Below are 21,832 nucleotides of genomic sequence, written 5' to 3'. Positions count from 1 at the left end.
AATAGCCTCATTTCTATGACTCTTTTAGAATGTGGGAAATTTCTCATGCATCGGCCCTTCCCTGAGCAGTAAGATGGGCATCTAGTTTGATTTATTGATAGAATGAGGGGAAAGAATCCAACTTAGCCTTATCTTCTCTTAAAACTGAATCAATAAATCATGGGCCTGATGGAAAATAAATTTACTGAAGCTATAAGAAAGCTTAGCGTGGTCAGGTTCTGACTGGCTGCCTTTTGGGCCCTGCTGGCCATCAGATCACTTGAACCCCGATAACAGGTTTTCCTTTCACAACTGCAGGTATCGTCACATTGACATTTCCATTAGCCCGGAGAAGTTTCTTGCAGTCACTACAGAACATGTTAACAACCAGCACCCAGGCAATCATGCCCTAAGACGTCCTCTCTGCTATGTTACTGTGTATGGGGCCGGGCTGTGTGTGGGGGGGTGGGCGGGGGGAGGCAGGGGGTTGTGCGAGAAGGGGAAGAAGACATTGTATTGCTTGCTTATGGCCCTTTTGACAAGGAATACAGTCGTAAGCAAAACCAACAGGCAGAAGGTGATGAAAGAACAGGCAAAAGCAACAGACAGACGAGATGATCATGGGGTCCAGCAGACACATTCCTAAATTAATACAACTGTCGCAGTCAGATGGAAGGTGCTGGTCTAACAGACTCAAACATTAGTCTGCTGAGCAACACTCCCACGCCTCCACAGAGTAGCATTTTTATTGCAGTATGTCCTTCATGGAAAATGAACAAAATTTTAAATAAATCACAATTACTTATTGCTTAGTATTTTGGATAATAAATTCTTTAGTTTATCAGTACCTCAGGGCCTTCAAATGTGCATTCTTCAAATAGTTTCAATTACATATACATTCTTTCTCCTGAACAATAAATTATTCTTTAAAAAAAAAAAGTAAAAGGAAAAGATACATAATTTTAAAGCAAAGAAAAACAAAAAAACATATACTTTTGACATTTGTCTTAAACTTATATGAAAACAACTCTATGTTAGATGCTTAAATATAAATAATAAAGGACATTATGTTATTTACAATGTTACACAGTAAGTTGAGAGAGTAAAAAAACTGACATTAACTCATAAAGACAGTAAATGATTTAGGAAAACATCCAAGTAACGTACAATGTGTATTTACAAAAGAATATATAATAGAACTCGTGATATGTGGCCATTTCCCTTTGCCTGCATTTCTCTGCAGTGTTTCATGGGTCCTTGCAGATAGAAATCTCTGTGGGTGGTGAAATGGAGCCAGTGCTAAAAGATAAAACAAGGCCTTCCTTATTTCCACTAATGTGAGCCATGCACCTTTTTACCCAGGCCAAAAAAAAAAAAAAGTTATGAGCTAGTTACCCTGGATAAACTCCATCTACATCACGACAGTCGCACCAAAACACGGAAGATATGGTATGTCGGTGTCTGGGACACATTCACATATACTCAGGCAGAGTGCCATTTTGTAGACAGCATGAGGCCGTCCAGGCAATCTTGGGGGGAAAATAAAAAGGTCATACCAGCCAAGAAGGGAGAGTAGGCCGGGAAAGGAATCTTGGGTGACGGAAAGAAGTTTTGCGTCCGCTGCGCTACCCCTCATGGGATATGACGTCAGACCCGGGGAGACAAAGCTGCTGTCAAACTCCCAGGTGGCCTCCCCCACCTGAAAAGCCACGAAAACTTGCCACATGCTGGGAATATCGGTTCACGCTCCTTCTTTGCATTGCCACTGCACTGTCTGAGTTTATGGACAGAGCTGGTTGAGAGCGATGTGGTAACTACCACAGAGGAGTCCTTGCGAACACAAAGCTCGTGGTTGCAACGCACAGCCCTGAGGAACCAGCCGTCCTTTCTTCTCAGGGGGAGCTCTGGTCCTATAGATGGAAAGGCTGTCCCAGCTAACATGCCACCTCTCTGAGTGACCGGAATCAAGTCGGAAATAAAATTTCCTCTTGTCCTAACTGTTCATATGTATGTGTGGCCTGAAACATTTAGAGCTATCTTCACACTGGGGAATACGTTCATTGCTCTCAACAGGAGATTCGATTTATTCCTGGAATTCTCCACCATGGGGCCTTTGGGTACTCCAATGCCTGAAGATTTCTGAAACAGAGATTTTGGACTTTGAATTCACGGTAGAAATTTCTTTATTGACTGACATAGCCTCTGGATGAGCCAAGGCCTTCAAAGGCAATATTGGCATAAGTTAGAGAAGCTCTTTGGGTCGACTGTCTTCTTCCCCTGCCATGAGCTTACTCGTTTCTGCAGAACTGGGCAATCAGAGCGACTTGTGCAGCCTGACAGGAGCAGTGAAGACACTGCTGAGCACAGAGAAAGCGGCTTGTGAATAAGGAAGGACAGGTTAGGATACCAAATACTAAAAGTAACTGCCAGGACCTGCAGACAGACACCTCTGTGGGTTGCAGAAACATGTAAGGAGCTTAATGACATGACTCATGCCCAGCCCACGTTTCCCCAAGACCTCCTTGCCTGTCACGTCTCCTCGTTAATGTTCATATAGAAATTTGATGAGGAACAAAATTCAGTTCACCTGCAAACAGGGAGCCGTTGCTTTTGCTGACTTCACGCCTGGTATTCTGAACCCCCTGCCAACCTGCTTCCCATTTTGTCCCATGGATCCTAGGAGGTCACTGGGAATCTAAGTAGAGCTCTGGCCAGCTTTGACAGATATCTGGCAGGGCATGAAATGGGGTCTGCATTGTTTTTGTTTTTTAATTGCCTTGTTTTCCTGAATCAGCAGTTATCTCCAATGGTAACACCTCTAGGCCTTCTTTGGACTTACAATCACAGAGAACATGCAAAGTTCAAACCCGTCTTCATCCTGTTTTGTGACAGTAAAGCAGAAAGTAAGAAGTGGGGCAGGGGGTGGATGATAAGGGCTGCAGATGGAGAGGTCAGTACACAGGCGGGGGTCACTTCTGCAAGGAAAGGTGCGATCTTTTCAACACTACCAACATTTCCTGATGAATCATCGCTCGTGGAAGGTTCTCGCTAATCACAAACCACATGCACATTGGCCATTCCTGACAAAAATGTTCATGCATAGTTGTGACCTAATCAAGGCAACATCGAGAAACAAGAGAAAAATCATGAGGAGAAGGGAGCGGTCAACAAAACTGTTTAAAACTGCAATCATGTCACACAGCCGTTCTCCACCTGCGCCTTCTATACATTCCCTGTTTCTAGACACACTACAACAGAAATATTGCCTATGGTGACTAATCACCACCACATACAGCAGGCACATTTCACTGCAGAAGCATTGCAGACCAACTGCTGAGTGTGCTGTTTCAGCTGGTTTGCTTGTGCCATGACACGTCTATTCTCCAGCTGTTAGGACACAACCAATCCCTGGCTTTAAAATCGGTGGACAACCCAAGTCAGGAACGGTTGCACCTTTTTCAGCCACGGTTTGATCTTCAGCTAGATGACCTGTTGTGTCATTCCCCCAGAAGGTGAGGCGAGTCCTCTTATAAAGTGATGGATGTACCCTGATAGCAAGCCAGAGCCCAAGTTCTATGCTCTCCCCCAAACTGTTGCTCTTTGTCAAGAAAAGGAAACCAAAAGAAAGCAAATGGCTGCTCTTCTCTAGTGAGAGCCGGCTGTCTTCTGATGAAGAATATCGCTTTAAAAAAAAGCCAAGATTACTTTCTTCCTAATATTTAACATTACTTAATGCAGTTTCCTGCTGTAATTAATAGTAGCATGCTGTTGGATCTACTATTATCTCAGAGCCCAGTGAAGCGAACCTTTGGCTGGCGGAGTAGACACAACTCATTTCGTATACCGAAAGCAAAAGAAAACTTCGTACAAAAGAGAAGAGTATTTGGATGGATGTGCCATTACAAGACGTACTGATCGGGCGCTACTAGAAGCAAACGGAGGGGAAGTTGTAAGTCTCACAAATCGTACATCCTGTCAACATCATAACGCAATGCACAAGAAGCCAGCGAGAACTGAATATATGGGAGGTTTTGCTGAAATACTGTGGAAAAGCAATCACAGTAACTGTACAAAACTTGCTCTCAACGTAACAGAACATAAAGGCACCATTGATATCTTTCTCGTTTTGAAATACTGTAAAAAATTGCTACATATGGCACATAACACATTTTTACATACATATATTTAATTTATAAAAGTTTTTTTTTCCTGTTTTCTATTCGCAGAACTGCTAAAATAAAATAAATTGTTTAATTTAAGGTGGAATACTTTATTATATAAAATAAAGTTTTACAGGTGAATCTATGTGTTTATTTAGGTTTTATACAGCGATAGGGTCTTGGTTAGCGATTACACTCGTCAGCCTGGCCTGCAATTCTTCCTGCGGAGAGAAGCGGCCTGCTGGGTTAGTCCTGCTGTCCGCCAGGCGGAAGGCAGGTGCTGCCTCAAGACTGGCGGCCAGGGGGTTCTGAATGCCCAGGAAGGGGGTATCTTCCCCTACTCTCTCATCTTCTGTCTCACTCTCTGAGTGAGTGCCTTCCGCACTTGCGTTGCTGTCCATTTCCAACCTGTTGGCAATGTGGCCATTGGGCTTGGTTCTTTTGGGCCGCCGGCTACTGGTGAGTTTCTTAACAGGCTCTTGAGCTGGCTCGTACTCCTGGGTGGTTTCATACTCCTCGTCCTCCACTATCCTCAAGGGGCTAGGGGGCAGGCTGTTGCTCTCATGCGCGGGGTTATGGTGGTAGGAGGTGAACTGCGGGGGGTGGCGGTCGTACTTCTCCCGCAGCCTCGGTGGTGTCACGAGAAGCAGAGGTCTTTCTTCTTCCACGAAGGGGCTGACTGCCATGGAGGGCATGGATACCGTCGTGCCGGACACAGGTGGAGACATTTCCGAAGGGGGCGATTTGGGGGAGCTTGGCGTGTGGAAATCTACAGGTGACATACGAGCCGGGGTGGTCATTGCTGACACATACCTGTGTGAGCACAGAATACCCCGCGTGAGTGTGGTGGAATAAGAGGCATCCAAGCAGGGAGGGGACGGGGACAGAATTCGCGCTATTATAGAATCAGAAAACAAAGACGGTCGATTCGTTGGATACATCTGGATTTTTAACGCTAAGGACATTCAGCACCCTTGGAGTCTAACATTATGTAGCCAAGAGTTTCCTCACAGGAGTGCATGCAAAGATCAGCTAAGTGGCCTAACTCATGGAAACTTTGGGGATTTTCAATCTCATCAAGGTTTTAAATAAAAGCCTGTGAGTCAGGATAAGAGGGCACTGGGTCCCGGAAACCTTTCAGTTTACGAGGACCAAGGCGCGGGGATTTGGAAGGGAAACAAGTATTACTTAAATACTATACCTTCCTAAAGGCCAAGGGGTCTTAGAGAATGAAGCCCAAATGGGGAATGGAAGAAGATCTAAGATGAGTTGCTGATAGCTGGATCTGAATGCATTTGGATCTGTGTGCCTTGTTTCTCCTTAGCTCAGCTATAAGGTTATGTCTTATGAAAAAAAAAGAGCATAGTGACTTAGATTTATTCCTGATAACAGTGTAACACATTTGTGTGCTTTTAGTTTTTCCATGAAATGCTACCTCTTCACATTCAATTTGCAACTATCCATCTCAGTGACCAAGACATTCAGAAATAAGCCTGGGAGAACCTTAGGTTGGCTCCCTGGCTATGTCCAATCTCCAGTCCGCGTCTCTTCAAAAACCCAAGGCTGTATCAATCTTTGGCTTATATTTGGTGACTGCTCAAGGGGTGGCTGTACCATGTTACCTTAGGTCCTGTTATGTCCAATGGTGCTCGGTAAACCTCACTGTGACTACACTGAGTGCATTCTTTATTGTTTTCTTTCTTTCTTTCTGGTTTTTTTTTTTTTTTTTTTTTTTTTTTTTTTTTTTTTTTCCGTATCACGTTTTTCTCCACCAGAACAAGAGACCTGACTTATTACTGAGGAAGATGGGGCTTATTCAGAGTCACATTTCTCAACTTCTGTAAAAATGTTGCCAATGCACAGCACCAAGGACTCTTTTCTTCACTTTGGCATTCACAGAGTCTAATTTGACATTAACTTGTGATGACACAGGACACCATTATCTGAACGCTAGCTAACAGGAACAGGAAGCCTATTAACTCTCCTGCTTTTCAGCCATGATTCAGAGTCACATGGATGTGAGGTCTAGCTGTGTCTAAACTGGGAAGGCGTCTTAGAGATTGAAATACTTGGGGCTCGAGGCTTCAACTTTCGTTCTGGGGATACTTAAATTAAGCTCTCTGAGAAACGCTAATCCAAATTCAACCAATGCGTACAGGCAATGGATCTTTTCTCTCCATGCTCTGTAGGTCCCGCTATATTTTGCAGTCCTAGATAATATCTGTGGTATGCGTGGAAGCCTACCACAGCAGGGAAATGTCAGCCTTTAAAGAGAAATATCACACGTAGCGATGAAGAAAGAATTTGTCCCTGAGGTCTTTTTCAGGTCTCAAAAAATAATGAATTAAGACAGATAGAATTTCTTAATACATAAAGATACAATTATATGAATTTAAGACTCATGTTTTAAACCAGTTTGGGACCATGCCTACTTTTTCACAGATGAATGACAGAGCAGCCTTTAATTCCATAGAATTCTGAGATACCATTTTGGGGCAAAGACCCTTGAGGAGTGGTCAGCAAGCTCTACATGACCTGCTGGCCCCAAACTAGTCATCTTTTGTTTTAAGGACTGCCCAGTCAGTCCATGAGTGGACAGAGTCTATCAGAGTTATCTCCGCCCATGTAACTACCAAATAGGTATGGACACGTACCAAGGCAACATCACGTCAACCTTTCAGCAAGTGGTCAAAGATCACACTGAGATGGTGATATATAAACAAACAAATGACACCATTTTGGGTTTGCAAACAGACAAGCAATAGCGTACTGATATGCTGCCAATGCTGGTTGGATATAACTCTCCCAATTTAAGTGAAAATGAATAAAGAGAACCTATGAATTCAGTATCCCTAGTAAGCATCTCTTAGTTTGCTTTCTTCTGCTCTTTATTTTACCTTGTCTGTAACTCCCCCAGCCCAATCCGAGACCCCCAGAAGAAAGCCAAAACATTCTGGAATAAAGGACCATGTCGAAAGCAATATTGGTTTGGAAACCAGCTGTGAAGACTGCCAGACACAGCAGACAAAACATTTATTTATTCATCCCTTCTTCGAATTTCATAAAAGGGATACTATGTGGTGGAACACAAGCGGTCATTCCCCACGACAGTCAGCAGTGACACAGCCCTTGATTTGATTTAACCGAGGCTGGAAGGTAAGAAAGAGTTAGCACACGAGAACACGAGAGCAGCTCGACCAGAGTTTGGGTAACTGGCAAATTAGAATTACAGAAAGGGTCCTTATCAACCATCGGTGCCATCTCTCTAAAGTTACAGCCGAGAAAACCGAGATCCCGGGTGGGTCTGAGCCTAAGGCCAGAGCTAGGAACTCCAGGTTTGGTGCACCTTCCACATCAAACCGTTCCCGCTCTTTAAGAGTCTGTTGCCTGTCAGCCGCTGGGATGACGCGAGAAGCTCAGGAGAAGTGAGCTCAGACAAAAAGGTGACTTCCTCAGCTAGGAAACTCCTAGCACAGGCAACTGCTGCCCCTTATTCTCATTAGAGTAGATTTCCGTAGGTGAGACCGCAGGTGCTCACGGGGATTCCCCTACTGCGGCTCTTTCTCCTCTGCAGTAGCTGTGCCCTTGGGGTTTACCTTTCACTATGAGGAGAGTCTCGGTAGGAGTCAGGGGTTTCTCTGGCATGCCTGAGGAAGCTGTTACACTCGCGAGGGCCTCCCACGCCATTAAGTCGTCCTCTTGGGCCCCCAGAGGGGCTGCTGTGCCTACTGTTCTCTACTGATGACATCATGATTACAGAGTGGCTTTCCGAAATGATGCTTTCAGTGTGCCCATTACTCCAGCTAGAGGGGAAACGTGAGAGGCGAAGAGATATACTTATGCATTTCTTAATTACATGCCAAAATGGAAATACCAATCACAGACGTGATCTGGTAACTATTTCAAATTATTGGTGTATCGGCAGTTCACTACAACATTACTTGTCTCAGAATAGAATTGTCAGAAAGATACTCACTGTAGAAAGGATTTAGAATGGCTTTGTAAGGATACAGCTTATGTATTTGCTCACCCATTTGACACATTATTTTCCAAATGTCGCTATGTACTACGTATTCGTACAATCTCTCTGTTCTTGAGCGGCTTACGTTAAGGAAATACTTGGCCTGTGAGCTGCATTTTGCAGTCCAGTGTTGCCCTTGGTAGCATGAACTGGATCAGCAAGACATCTGAGAATTTAGAGTTCAGTTATTAAACCAGTTCTCACGTGCATTTCCAAAGGCAGCCCAATCATTGGAAGAAGCCAACTTTTAAGCATTATAGAGCATCTAAGCCAGACTTTTTCCACTATAGCAATTCAGTGAGGGGTCGGGCCTGAGTAAAGACAGTCTCTAAAATGGGGAACGAAGATCCTGTGAGTAGGCACTCTTTTCATTTTCAGTAATGAAAAACTTGAGGCTCAAATTTAAACAGCAATTAAATGGCAGAGCCAGTTGATGTCCAAAGTCTGTTTTTGTCCTAAACCATACATTTAACCGTGTGTCCCTGCCTCATAAGTGAGTATCTCCTGTTCCTTTCTTAGGCAGTGACAGCAAAAGGCAATATATACAAATTTACTCTTGGAGGAGTGCCTTAGAATTTTATTTTTCCTTCTCATACCTGTGACTAGGAGTCTGAGTGACAGTGGTGGAGTGGTGAGCTGTAGAGGTATAGTGACTGGTCGAGAATGATGTCTCCGCTTCTCTCTCAACAATATGCTCACTAGAGATGACGTTTTTAGAGACGTATTGCTGGATAAACAAAGAGACACACCTTGAAGATTCATATTCATCAAAACAGTAACATCAGCATCACACACAAAAATCTATTCTGAGTACATATGCTTCCTAATAAATTCATACCCTGGCTACATGGCCTTTAAATTCAATAAATGAAATTAATAAATTATCCTTTGGATGTGTACGCGGCATAGATTCTATAGTCTTAACTGCGTATTATCAGAAACAGACCTATTCCTTCTGTCTTATTTCCAACTGAAAATGTGACTGGAATTCAATACAAATCTCTGCCCGATATCCATTTTTGTCATCGTTGTTATAAGTGAAAGAAGATTAACAGATAGTTGACTGAAACAAAAACGTAGAGATGGTTTGTCTTATTTCAAATTTCAAGTCAGTGGAGGAAGTTTTTTGTTTTTTTGGTTTTTTTTACAATATCTGCATTTGGGATCTTCCTTTCTTTTTCAGTTTCCCAGTGCCCATGTTGCTCTAATGATATCACTGAAATTTTTAACTTATCGGTGGTAAGACTAACACGGCCACCAAGAGATCTGAAGGACATACAGAAGCTGTCAAGATCACACATCTTGACAAAGCACATAACGTACAGGGGGCGTATCCATGGTGCAAATAGATTCTACTTTATTTTCATCACCAAATCACACTAGCTATTACTTCAGTAGATTCAATATCCACTGCAGTCAATGAAAGAAGCACACTTGAAGTTGTCTTTTAAAGACACCACATTGAGTAAAATAACAGAAAAAGGCATGTAAAGGAATATTCTCGGTTGAAATGGGCACTTTATAAGCAATGGGCTGTGGGCTTTAAAAGAACCTGATGTGTTTACAGAAACCCCCAAAATATACAGCTCGAGTGATGTTTGAAACTCTGGTTGGTTCTTTTAGCAGAAAGGCTATTATTCCGTGTGGCTCTTTCTGGGACGTAAAGTTAGCTTGTTTTAAGGCAAAGATGGTGATGTCATAAATAATGAGCTCTTCCTAGTCTGTGTACCATTTCACTCTTGGTCCTTGAAAGGCAATGTAACCTTAGTGAATCTAATGAAAATGATACTTAACAATTATTGAACACTCACTGAATGTCACTGGGCTAAGTGTTTTATATGGATTGTCTTATTTACTGCTCACAGAACTTTCTGAAGTAGGTATTATTTTTAGGCCTGTTGTCATCATGAGGAAACAGGGTTTAGACAGATTAAAGCCCAAAGCAACACAACCCAAGACATAATTGGAATCACGCAGCCACTTAGACACAGTGACAGATTGGAGGTGTGCCCATATGTAGTGAATGCATTTATCAACTGTGTAGAACATTCCAGTGAACACTGTGGGGGGGGAGGAAAGCAGCAAAATATACTAATATATCAGCCTTTCCTCTGTCCCTGGAAGGTCTTCGCTACAGGTCTTGCTGGTAGTAACCACCAAGGCTGACAGGATTCTAGGATAGATTTGCTCCAAACAAAAGACACATTTTCCTATAGGATAGAGAGTGGTACTGAATGTAGTCTTCAAGCTTTGCCTACAAAAAGCCATGCATCAGAGGGAAATGAAGTGAACAGGAAAAAATTATGGTGCAAAAAATATGGAGAAACACTCCAAAAGGCAGGAAAGCTGAATCTGGCTCTAGGAGGCTGGAAAGATTGTATCTAAAGACTCTTCAGAATGTGTGACCTATTTCTATCTAAAAGCCTAGTGCTTGGTAAATTTTAAACAGAATGAGTGATTGAGGATCTATTTCCTCTGGAGGGTCTGACATCCTATAGAAAGAGTCAGGGAAGAGGAGGCATCGTTCTTTCAGTTTTGCCACTGAGAAGCGAGTTTGATAAGTCACTTGGCCCTCCCACGCCCTAACTTTTCCCTTGGTAAGTCAGAATCAGTAAATCATCGGGCGCTGGGAAATGCCTCTAATAAAAATGAGTCTAAAGCCCTTAGCTCAGTTATTAGCACTAATCAGTTATAGACTGGAATAGCCTTCATTTCCAAATCATAAAAATAAAATAAAATAAAATAAAATATTTCCTCCTGATTCTTGTGTCATTCATTTCATTATTTTTCTTTCTGTTTTTCTTTTCTTTCTTCTGGTCCTTGTCTCCCTGCAGAACAAACCCAATATTATTATGCCAACCCCTTAATGAACACTTTGTAAGAGGAAATGTGCTGGTGTTACAGGAACCAAATTCACTTTAAAAAATGTTCCCATTCTTTTCTCCTGGAGAAACCCTGGATTCCTGGAAGCTGTGGTGATTAATGGCAGTAGCTAAGAGCCTAAGAGCTTTAGAAAATAAACTTCAAGGTGCCTGAACAGAGGAGAGATGCTCAGCTTTTCCACTGGCCAGAGTCAACATACATTCACCAGCTGGACGTTCTCGGGGGGTGGGTTGGGGTGGTGAGGCCCGTTTGCTATGTTCACCATGTTGTTTCGCTCAGACCGAAGACTCTGCCGAAGCCGGTCATGAAGCTTTTTCCGTTGTTTCCTGGATATGAAAAAGAAGGAGCATTTATTATTTTTTTTTCTGTTATTTGGTACAATTTTTTATACTACCAACATGTAACTCAGGTAGGAGATTAGTGGTGGTGACAGGAGAGGGTGTACCACTCCATCTCAGAATCTGCCTGTGGACAGAAGTAGAATCCCACATTCTTAGTGAAAAGATTTAAGAAGTTGGGTGGGATTCTTACAGATATTGAACCAGACTGCTGAGAGATCAGAAAAAAAAAAAAGGAGAAGATACATCAAGTTGATATTTGGCTCAAACCCCAACTTTGGTCATCAATCCATCTTTGCCTAAGTCTTACACATGGTCATTTGTCTTAGGTAACAATTTGTGCCGTGCAATTGACGAGGCTGATTCTGATTTCATTTATAATTTTGTCTGTGGGTCTCTTAAGGAAATGCAGTTAATTTTGAATCTGTGCCTCATACACAGTGTGTGAGCATGTGTAGCATCGTACATGAGCGCAGACAGGTACATATTTTGCCAGTAGATTTAGCGCAGTTATAACATGATCTCACTCCGGTAACGCTTTTTTTGTGTAACTAGGCAATGAGTATTGAAATATTGAAGTTGAATCTAGTAGGATTCATAAGGTAGATTCTAGTAAGGCTTATCTCTATCACTCAATTCTGTCAACACATTAAATCCTGGGGTACTGGGGCGCCTGGGTGGCTCTCATAGTTCGTGAGTTTGAGCCCCGCGTTGGTCTCTGTTCTAATAGCTCAGCGCCTGGAGCCTGCTTCGGATTCTGTATCTCTCTCTGTCCCTCCCCTGCTCGTGCTCTGTCTCTGTCTGTCTCTCTCAAAAATAAATAAACATTACAAAATTTTTAAACAAAAACCTGGGGTATTAAGAAAATGCTATCCATGCCCTTAATTTTATGGTATAAAAGCATATTGTCTTTGTTCTTCAATGCAACATTCAGGCCATGATAATATCCCCATGACTAGTCTTGGCAAGAGAGTTTGTGTGATGAAGCACCAAAACAAAACAAAACTGTTAACATTATTTCCTACTTTAAGTAGATATTCTACGTAAGAGAGAAAAGTGAAGGGACTTCATGCCACACGGTAATTGTGTTTGTTCATAGGGACCCAGCTTCAAGGACCAGACACAGTGAACACACATCTGCTTTAGTGTTTTCTCTAATTCTTTCAAAGCAAGATTTGCTTGATTTTCCTCCCATGAGATTCCTTTTGTACATCTCACGCTTTGAGAGCATTTGAACCAGTAAGCTCATTAGATGGAACAGAAAATCAATCACAATGATGTTTTTAAAAACCTGCATTCCCAACACCACCAAGTGTTTCCTTTGTCTCCTAAGTCTGAGTGCAAAGCAGAACACGTCCTCAGCAGGGATAGGACAAGTGTGCCTTGGTCACCGACTGCTGTCCTCTCAGGATGTGGTACATGTCCACACGCACACGCATGTGCCCCACAGGCCCGTCCCTCCACCCCTTTTGATCACGGGCCGTGGTCAATGACCAGAAGTCTTCTGAACATTTTCGCACAGGCAGAGCTTTCTAGTTATGTGATTAGAAAAGGTCCTCCAGAGAGATTATTCCAGGGAGAAACATGAGAAGAAACATCCCCCTGCCTCCCCACTCCCCCTTCTCAAGACCAGGCCGTTGAATCTGTTTTGTGCAAAGCCCCGCCGGCTAGGCTGTCTCTGCGTGAAGGGGAGAGAGGCACGGAGGAGGAAGCTTTACTTGGTTTTGCAGTATGCCACCACACACATGATGCCGACCACAAGCAGGGCGATGCAGATGCCGGTGATGGTCAGCACTCTCTTCTGGTAGAGCTCCTCCGCTTCTGGAAAGGGATGAGAGCAGACGTCACCAAGGCCCCCTTACACGTGCCGGGACTTAACAACTGAACAGTTGGCATGCTGCGTTGGCATTGTCCATGTTCACAAGAAAGTAAATACGAGACAATTCATTACTTTTGCAGACATACTTAAGGTACAGCATACTCTGCATTGTACTTTGAGCATAAACAGCAAAGCCAGCTGGGGCCATGTGCGATAAAAAAAATTACACTATTAAGTTACTTTACGTATAAGCTGCAGGTATATATGTATTAAACTGGCAAATCATCATTAATTATAAAATAATTATTTAGTCAAAACTGTAGTTTTTAATTAAATAAAAAAAACCCATATCTTGCAAAGACAACAGGAATCAATGCCAATAAAACGAGTTGGGGTTGGAATCACTGGGGCCATCCTCCCCTCCTCCCTCTTCTCCATCCCCCCCGCCCCAAGCCTCTTTTTGTTTCCCATCTATGTTCTATTCCGGCGGTCTTTACAAGGAGCCATTTCTAAATTAAAAAAAATAAACTCAAAGACATTTGCAAACATGAGCTTGACTTGTAGTTAGCAACAAAACTGAGGCAGGATCCCTACGATTAAACTGTAAAATGTAAACATAAGCCACACGGTAGGGGTAGCAGCCTACTGTATCAGAGAAAACCCAATATGGTGGGTAAGATAGTCCTGGGCCAAGATGGAGATTTGTCCTCTGAAAGACAATTATTATTACACCACCAGTTGTACTTAGACACCTAATGTATCTGCGTAAAGAAACCACTAGCATCCATGATATGCGACTTGGAATAGATTGTAATGCATTGCCATGGTGACCAGCTTGGCAAATTAGCTAAGGTAGGTTACACTAAGGGAGTCCGATGCTTAGAACTTTGGGTTAAGAGCATCACTGTACCCCCAATGTGACCAGTATCTTATTCATGGAAGTCTTTCTATTTGCAAATCGGTTTTTGGGAGGGATCATTTGATTATACGTTGGTGGGTCAGGCTTTTAATGAGATTGGCAGATTTCGTGGTGAACCTGATCCCTTAGGAACTGAGTTTCCAACTAGTCTAATTATATTTATTGGAAGATATTCACTGAGAAAGAGAAGTCAACCAGTGAAGAATAAGCAATGTAAGTGGAACTTGCCAAATTGATTAATAAGCTGGTCAAAAACTGGAGGATGTTGTGCAAATGACGGTCTCTTATCTGGACGTCGACATGGGGCCTTAGGGAACATTTTTGGTTTACATTCTCAGTCTTAGCCACCACACCTTCTCTGCTGAGAGAGGGCAAGTCGCAGAAAGGTCTTCTCGAAATGAAAAAGTGCGTTTTATTTTCTGTGATACAGTAGACCTTACCATTAAACAAAAAAACATTTCGTACAAGCCAAGCCCATGGTAATCAAATTCCAGCTAACAGATCAGGAACATTGTCAAATCAAATTAATAGAGCACTGATTATTAACAGGAGGAGAAGGAGAATAGAAGTCAGTGGGTAAAAGACTAGAATGCTACAGAAATTCTACAAAAACAAACCAAAAGGGTGGGAAGTGGGAAGGAAAAAACAAACCAAGAGGACAGACAGACTGACAGAATGACGGAGAGAGGGAGGAAGTCGGGTACGAGGGAAAACAAGGTTATAAGTGAAGGAGCCATCTGAAGTCCCTGGCACAGCATGCCCGATACTAAGGGAAGAAAAATAAATAAACAAAAGAAAACCAGAGGGAGGAAATGCTGGGCGGGAAGAGAAGGTGGATGTAAAGTTGGAAGGGTGAACCCATACAGCATAACTCCTACCCTAGGCTGGCGGTCACGTGGAAGCCACAATTAGAAAGCAAAGCAGCTGGTGCATTGCAAGGAAACAATGAACCAGGAGACAGAGTGGTGGCACATACTTTGGCCGCAAAAGTCAGATGATGAGGTGGAAGGTGAATGCCTCTTTGTTAATTGCTGTGTCTGCTGCCTCCCCTCCCCCACAGCCACAGGACAGGGAATTAAATTTTATGAGGTGTTAATCTGTGAGCTGGTGCCACGGGAGCTTCCTCCTTGACCTGGCATCTGGATCAGTTTTTAGCACTATGTCTAAGAAGGAGAGGTGGGGCCCGGGACAGGAGGCAGGGTTCCTGCCGGTGTGGTAAGTTGGTTCGGAAACAGGAGTGTAGACGTGTCCTTGACCCTGCTTTACCCTGCCCTCTTTCGCTCACTCTCTTTTTTTTCTTCTTTTGAAAGGAGGAGGGCTTGGTGGCGCTGGCATCTTAACGTTCTAATTTTAGAAAAAGCTGGGAGATTACATCTGCAAACCGTGAAAATGGGATGTATACAGGGACCCAAGGGGGAAAAGGCATCCCACTACTCCCAGGGATTCCGTTGAGAAGTTTTTCGGCAGTTGTTCGTTAGGAAAGAATAGACTGACCTCAGCTTGTCAGCAAATGTGGTATGATGATTCACCACTCTGCCCTACGTGATACGGGAAGACACGCATTTTCCAGCGAAATTGGTCATGGAAATGAAAAGGCAGCTCAGTAAAGGCCAAAGGGTAAAGAAAGAAAAGTGCTAAGATGAACCGACTAAAGACAAGGCCCATGGAATACAGAAGGAGGATTAAGATTCTGTATTCACAACGGCATTTCCCGAATACACTAAATGTTTCCCAGTTCAGTTTCTATTCCATTTTCCAACGATTTACTAGAGCAGGGAACCCCCACACTATGAATGTGTTAAAAGGGAAATACTTGATGAATAATAATGAAAACAAGGGTTCTTTTGACCCCCCCTTTTTCCTTATTATTATTTTTTTTCCTAGTGTGACAGGGTCAATAGGGCAAAAGCAAATTAGAGGCAGCGCTGAAAAAGAGAATCCGTCAGTCCAGTTGGCGGATGTGCCTTAATGAATGGAAACGCTTCCCAGTCCTTACTCTATGGTTTGGCTGAACGCTTTGCAGTGAATCAGATCGAGCATGTTTTTCTGTCTGATCTGGCCAGGCTAAGAGACAGAAGCCTTGTCTTTCTCAATTGCAATTGATCTTTAAGGTTTGATTTCCCTTAAGGATGGAACATTCTGGCCCAGTACACTGGCTGTCCTGAGACTTTGGAGTTTTAGACCCTTTGCCTGTAAGAGGTGTGCAGATACCAGCACATGGTGTCTCTACTGCTCCTTCAGGTCTTACTGAGGGAGAAGTCGTATCTCTGAACTATCCATTGCCCTACCTCATTGGGAATAGAAGTATTAAATTCTAGTTAGACCCTGAAGTGATAAAGTGGGAGAAGGATGCTGTTAGGGAAAAGGAGCAGGCGATAATGGATTTGTTTTCTCCCTGTAGGAAAGGCCTGTAAGCCTTTTTAGTAGCGGAACTATTTTTATCCAGAGGGAGGTTACTTGAATAGATCCCTCTCTCTCTACGTAGATAATCTGCCACCCAATGCTGATCATGGGACCTCTTGAGATACTCACGCTTGGGAGAGATTCTCTGATCTGCAAAGGGCCACTCACATATAAGTGGGGGTTTTCCCATCACAGGAATCGTTTTCTCTTGGGAGTTTTTACAGGAGGAATGGTCAACCAATTGAGTTTCTAAACCTGTAACTGACAGAACTTGCGAAAGTCTTATTCTCCATGAATTATGGAAAGTATATTAGGTATAGATGGTGACGTTATCATCCAAACGAGAGCAGCAGTTATGCTACAGGGTGCCCTCACTGCATGATGTCACTGACACCAGCTGCATGGAGATCAGATATTCTGTTAATCAGGACATTGCTTTGTTGACCCATGGCCACATTCCAGGGCTGCTGGTGCTGTCCAGAAAGCCCGGGTACCTGCGATGTGGAGCCTCTGGGATGACAGAATGGTTTCCCTCTCCTCCCAGGACTGGCCCTTGCTTCCAATAATTTAGGACAAAGGCTTTCAAAGGGACTATGCCCCAAATTCATATGCTCCTAAGAGATATTTTGTGTTTACAGTGTGAACATGTCTATTTGATTACTTGTCTGGATGATCTTAGTGACTCAAGGTTAATTCCATTAGTGCTAGAATTTCCACTGAAAATAGCACAAGGCTTTTTTCTTTCTGTTTTCTATTTCCTTGCTCATAAGATAATGAAGTTGACTACAGCAGCGCTTGAACATTCCCAGAAAATCAGTCTGTGCCTACAATATTGTGTTGCAATGTCAGGGCTTTCTATGTTACTATATTAAATGGGTGATTTTTACATTGTATGTCAAGTTCCCATAGGCCTAAGACGTGGCGTGCTTTTAAGTCGATGCATTTAGAGCTTCTTTTGTTTTCAGGCCTGGTTTGGTTCTTCCCATAGCCTTCCACACCTCTCCAACTTACCCCAGCTCTGAAATAACAGCATGGTCAGATCCAGAGGGTCAAGGTACATGGGACATGTGTGAATTTGCAGCAGGTGAGGTGATTTTAAACTCTAAGTGAAGTTTGGAAATCTAGAAACTGCTGCACTCAGTGACAGTTCGGTAAACTAATCATAGATGGGACGCGGAAAAATCATTGTTATAGCTGTATGATCCCTTCTGAAGGAAAAGGAAATTAGTTCGGAATTGAAAGGTAAGAGCAGAAAAGGAAAAGATTTCAGCTCAGAGGTTCTAAATTCTGCAGGCTAAAAGGAATGATGATTGGTCCATACCCATAAATTCAATCCCAAGATGCTCTGCCAATGCAGAAAGTTGACAAAAAAAAGAAAGAAAGGGAAACAAGTTTCAGAAAAGAGCAATACACTGCGCTCCAAAACACATTACACATGACTATTACGGCTGTCTGTGCGTGCACACGAACAGGACGAATGGTGGGTGGTTAACACAAGCAGTGCTCAGGTACGCCTCCGTGAGTCCGCGTACGGAACTCGTCTTGTTAAAGAGGTGTGCAAATACCAGCACACCGTGTCTTTATTAACCCTTAAAAGACCTTACTGAGGGAGAAGTTGTCCTCATTTGGGAACAGAAATATTGTAGTTATGATAATAAAGAAAGGCATTCAGTATTATTTCAATTCCTCTCTTTAAAAGGCAGAAGTGCAGTTCCAGGGAGGTGATTTTTTTTGCCCAAAGGCACATGGTTGGCAGAGCCAGGGGTGGAAGCCAAGAGGACAGCACTCAGGTCTGAAAATTTTGTCACGCTGGATTTACAGTTTTTGTAGTTTGTGGCTAGTTATGCTCTAATATTTTTTGTTGTTTTGGTTATTAAAAATATATATATATCTCTGTTCCTAACCTTCTCCGCTCTCCACCACTTACATGTTCTATTCACAGAAAGCAACAAATGCTTCTGCCCAAAAAGCCAGAGAGGGAACTGGGGAACAGAGCCTGCATCTAGTTTTTTCGAAGAACTCCTGCATGGCATAGGATAACTCTCGATGCCTTGCTTTTTCAAATTGTAAAAAGAAAAGGGGGTTGTGTGGGAGAAGGATCCAATTCCTGGGGTCCTTAGTTCAAAGGATTACTTCCTCAAATAACAGAGAGCCAATCAGATGATCACTCCACGGTGCTGAGCTCCGACGGCCAGATGAGAGCCCAGGGCTCCGGGAGGGAACCCCAAGGTGTGAGCTCACAGTCCACAGTCCTGGCAGATGTGAGTGCGGAGGCTCAAGACTAAAGGATTAGCAGAAACTGCACAGTTCAAGCAAGGAAATGGGGGACATGGGCAAATTAAAAATAGAAACAAAAACCTTCCAGAAAAGATGCTTTCCAGGCTGAAGCAAAAATTGTTAATCAAATTTTATCGGGGGGGGTGGTGGTGGTGGTGGCGGGGGACCCCTTAGGATTGCTTATTTGTGCGTGGATGGTGGAGAGGCACATGGGAAGGAAGGGCAGAAGGCACATGGAGATTCAGAGGTCTCCATTTCTTCCCTTGATCACTGACTCGAGAGATACCACGGTGGTCCGAGAAACATCACAAGGCATCGATCTCTTAACTTTGAAAACATGTGGTTGAGGGGTACTCCTCTCACAAAAACATCAGTCTGGGCATGGACAAAGCATCCTCAAGTAGAGAGGAGAAAATAAGGAGGGTCGTGTGCTTAAGTCCTCCTATTTTCAGGTCCTGCCTCTGCCATTTGCCTGTTCTATGACTTTGGACGTTAATTTCTCATTGACAAAATGCTTATGATACTAACACATGCACCACAGGGAGACCCTGTGGAATAAAGGAGCCAGGAAATATGTCGGCCAACAGCAGAATGGTTTAAGAGCTTGGAGAGTGGACTTATCTGGAGATCTACCTTGGGCCCCTTATTACATGTAGGTTTCCTTTTACCTAATTCATGGCCAGGAAAACTCTGAAAGCTGCTGGGATATACCCAAGAAGTGAGACTTTAAAAACTTTCTACCTCTTGAGGAAACGGAGCTTCCAGATTAAAAAATAAATCAGAGAGGACATTGAGTAACAGTAATAACGAGAGGTAGTGTGGACAATAGATCAGTCTGCCTTGGTTGGCCCGGGGGACTCAGGTGAATAGCCTAAACTTTTCGTAAATTAAAAGCCACAGGATTCAGGATTAATTTGGTTGCACAATGTCCACAGCAAAAGTTAACAATTTATTCAAATCCAAATGAACTTCTCTCGTCTCTGTGCAACACTCAATTTGACAAAATATTTCCCCCTCATTTGCTTCCTTTATATAAACTTTGGAACATCAAGGATAAGAATTCATTTTCCAAGGAAGTGATAATAAATTTCCTTACAAATTTCCTTGAAGATGTGACTCAGTTTTTCTCCCTAGAACCCCTTTCATCATATGCCTTTTCCTCCTACCAGTCAGTAATAATTTAAGGGTTAAAGCCGAGATATCTACAGAAACTCTTTTCAGAGAATCATTATTCCATGCCTACATGAACACTGCTAATGATCTATATTAGTTGCGTAGAAAGCTTGGTTAAGTCTTCAATAAAATTAGTAGCATGCCCATGCATACATATTACTGCATTTACAGTTTTATAGGTAAGTCTGTGAGCCTAACTATAATTTCATTTCATGGGAAGTCATTCATATCAGGCAGCTCCAATTTCAAATAATTCAAAGGGAAATTGGTACTTAAAATTGGAATCTCTTCTGGCCATAAGCCCTAACAAGGAAACAAGCAGAGGAAACATGCATCATTCTCAACCTGGAGCAAATACTGCTCTAATTTATTTTTACTATTGGTGGCTACATTTCTTTCATTGTGAGTCAAGAAAAGCAGAATACACAAACACTTTTCATTTGATGAAGAAGTTATTACTTTCTATCTGTTCTATTTAATCTAATGTTGGCTTAGGCTCATTATGTATCATACGCTTCCTATTGAACTTCTGTCTTGCCACTACATTTTTCAAATTAAATTAATAATTCAAAAACACAAAGGTTGCTGTAAACAATTTAGTTTCCTTTTCTACATGTGATTTCCTGCTGTGCAGTAAGCAATATAAAAAATTAATTTAAATCTAAGAGTCTTCAGAAACTATTAAATATTGACTCACTATTCCTTTGCTTGAGGATTTTATAATTGTTTGAAGAGAACTGATTAACCTGTAGGTTAATTTAAATTTTTCAATTGCATCAGAGAAAAGAACAATTAAACAACTTTCTTTTACCAAAATTATCCATCCATGCATTTATGGCTTCTGATAAAATCTGAAGACATTCAAGATTTTACTCTTTAATACTTTGGGCCTCCTTATGCAAACAATATCAAAGACATATGTATAGTCCTTTCTGAGATTTCTAAAGGAGCTCTGTCAATGCCAGTGCTAAGTGGGACGTATTTAGTGTCTGACTTTTCATTTTTGACTTACCTTTACAAATGCAGATACTTTTTATTTTCACATATACAAATCCATATTGCCATTGAGCCTTTTGGAATGTAATAGGAGGCTTTCTCTGCACTCCCAAGTTTTCATGTGCACAGAAGCACATTCACCAACACACACACAAGAAAGTCTAACACTCAGTTAGAATTTATGATAATTTATGTCATAGATTGTGTCTTTATTCTACTGTCATCCAGATACACGTTGGATAAATTAGTAATTTCAATGGTTTTTAAAGCATTTAGAATCAACACAAGTGATTTATGCACTAGTAACCTCTGATTCAAAATTACATTTAAGGAGATCTATTGGGATTACTCATGCTGACAATATGCCTAAAAGTTCTAAAATTGTACTCTGTAAAAATATTCTATGATTTGGGCTATTCTATAATAACTTATTATTATATATTAGTTTATATATGATATACTTGCTGTATACTGCCTCTAACTATTGAAGCTGTGTTTTGTTTTTTTTTTTTTTTTTTTTCTGCCCAGGAAGTCTATATATCAATTATGAATTGCCTATATATGCACATTCTCCCCCCCCCCCACCCCCAACAATGATCAATACAATGCTTGAAAGTAGGAACTCTGTCAAGGTAGGTCAAATTTGAAGCTGACTAACCTTGACAATATTTTCCTAGAAAGTATTATAAATATGTTTTATTTCAAGGCAAATGGCTGCCTTCAAGAAAGCCATATAAAATATACATTTGTTCTTTTCTTTCATACTTTAAATCCATTTTTATAAATCAATAAATGTCCCCATAGAATACTCTGACCAGAAAAACTGCATCAAATCCTAATAATGTAAGTTATGTGTTAATAAGC

At 42.1% G+C, this 21,832-nt stretch overlaps 1 protein-coding gene across 20 annotated transcripts in view; it reads right to left on the bottom strand.

Moving 5' to 3' along the window:
* Positions 1-709: 709 nt before the first annotated feature.
* Positions 710-21,832, bottom strand: part of NRG1 (neuregulin 1) — a 222,454-nt gene continuing 201,331 nt past the window's right edge. For 6 of the 20 annotated variants that reach the window (XM_019466863.2, XM_053900938.1, XM_019466859.2 and 3 more), the window contains 6 exons: positions 17,844-17,867; positions 13,100-13,202; positions 11,243-11,369; positions 8,757-8,887; positions 7,736-7,942; positions 710-4,952 (listed from right to left, as the gene is read on the bottom strand). In XM_019466863.2, the coding sequence (XP_019322408.1) occupies positions 4,301-4,952; positions 7,736-7,942; positions 8,757-8,887; positions 11,243-11,369; positions 13,100-13,202; positions 17,844-17,867 (1,244 nt within the window). In that variant the 3' untranslated portion in view covers positions 710-4,300. Of the gene's footprint in view, positions 4,953-5,340; positions 5,483-7,731; positions 7,943-8,756; positions 8,888-11,242; positions 11,370-13,099; positions 13,203-17,843; positions 17,868-21,832 lie in introns of those variants that run through there. The other 14 variants (XM_053900935.1, XM_019466864.2, XM_053900939.1 and 11 more) reach the window with 6 other exon arrangements.

Source organism: Panthera pardus, unplaced genomic scaffold (genome assembly GCF_024362965.1).
Source record: "Panthera pardus isolate Hobbes unplaced genomic scaffold, ASM2436296v1 HiC_scaffold_13, whole genome shotgun sequence".
Lineage (NCBI taxonomy): Eukaryota > Metazoa > Chordata > Mammalia > Carnivora > Felidae > Panthera > Panthera pardus.
Note: the sequence above shows the minus strand (reverse complement) of the source record. Positions and strands in the feature narration are given on the sequence as shown.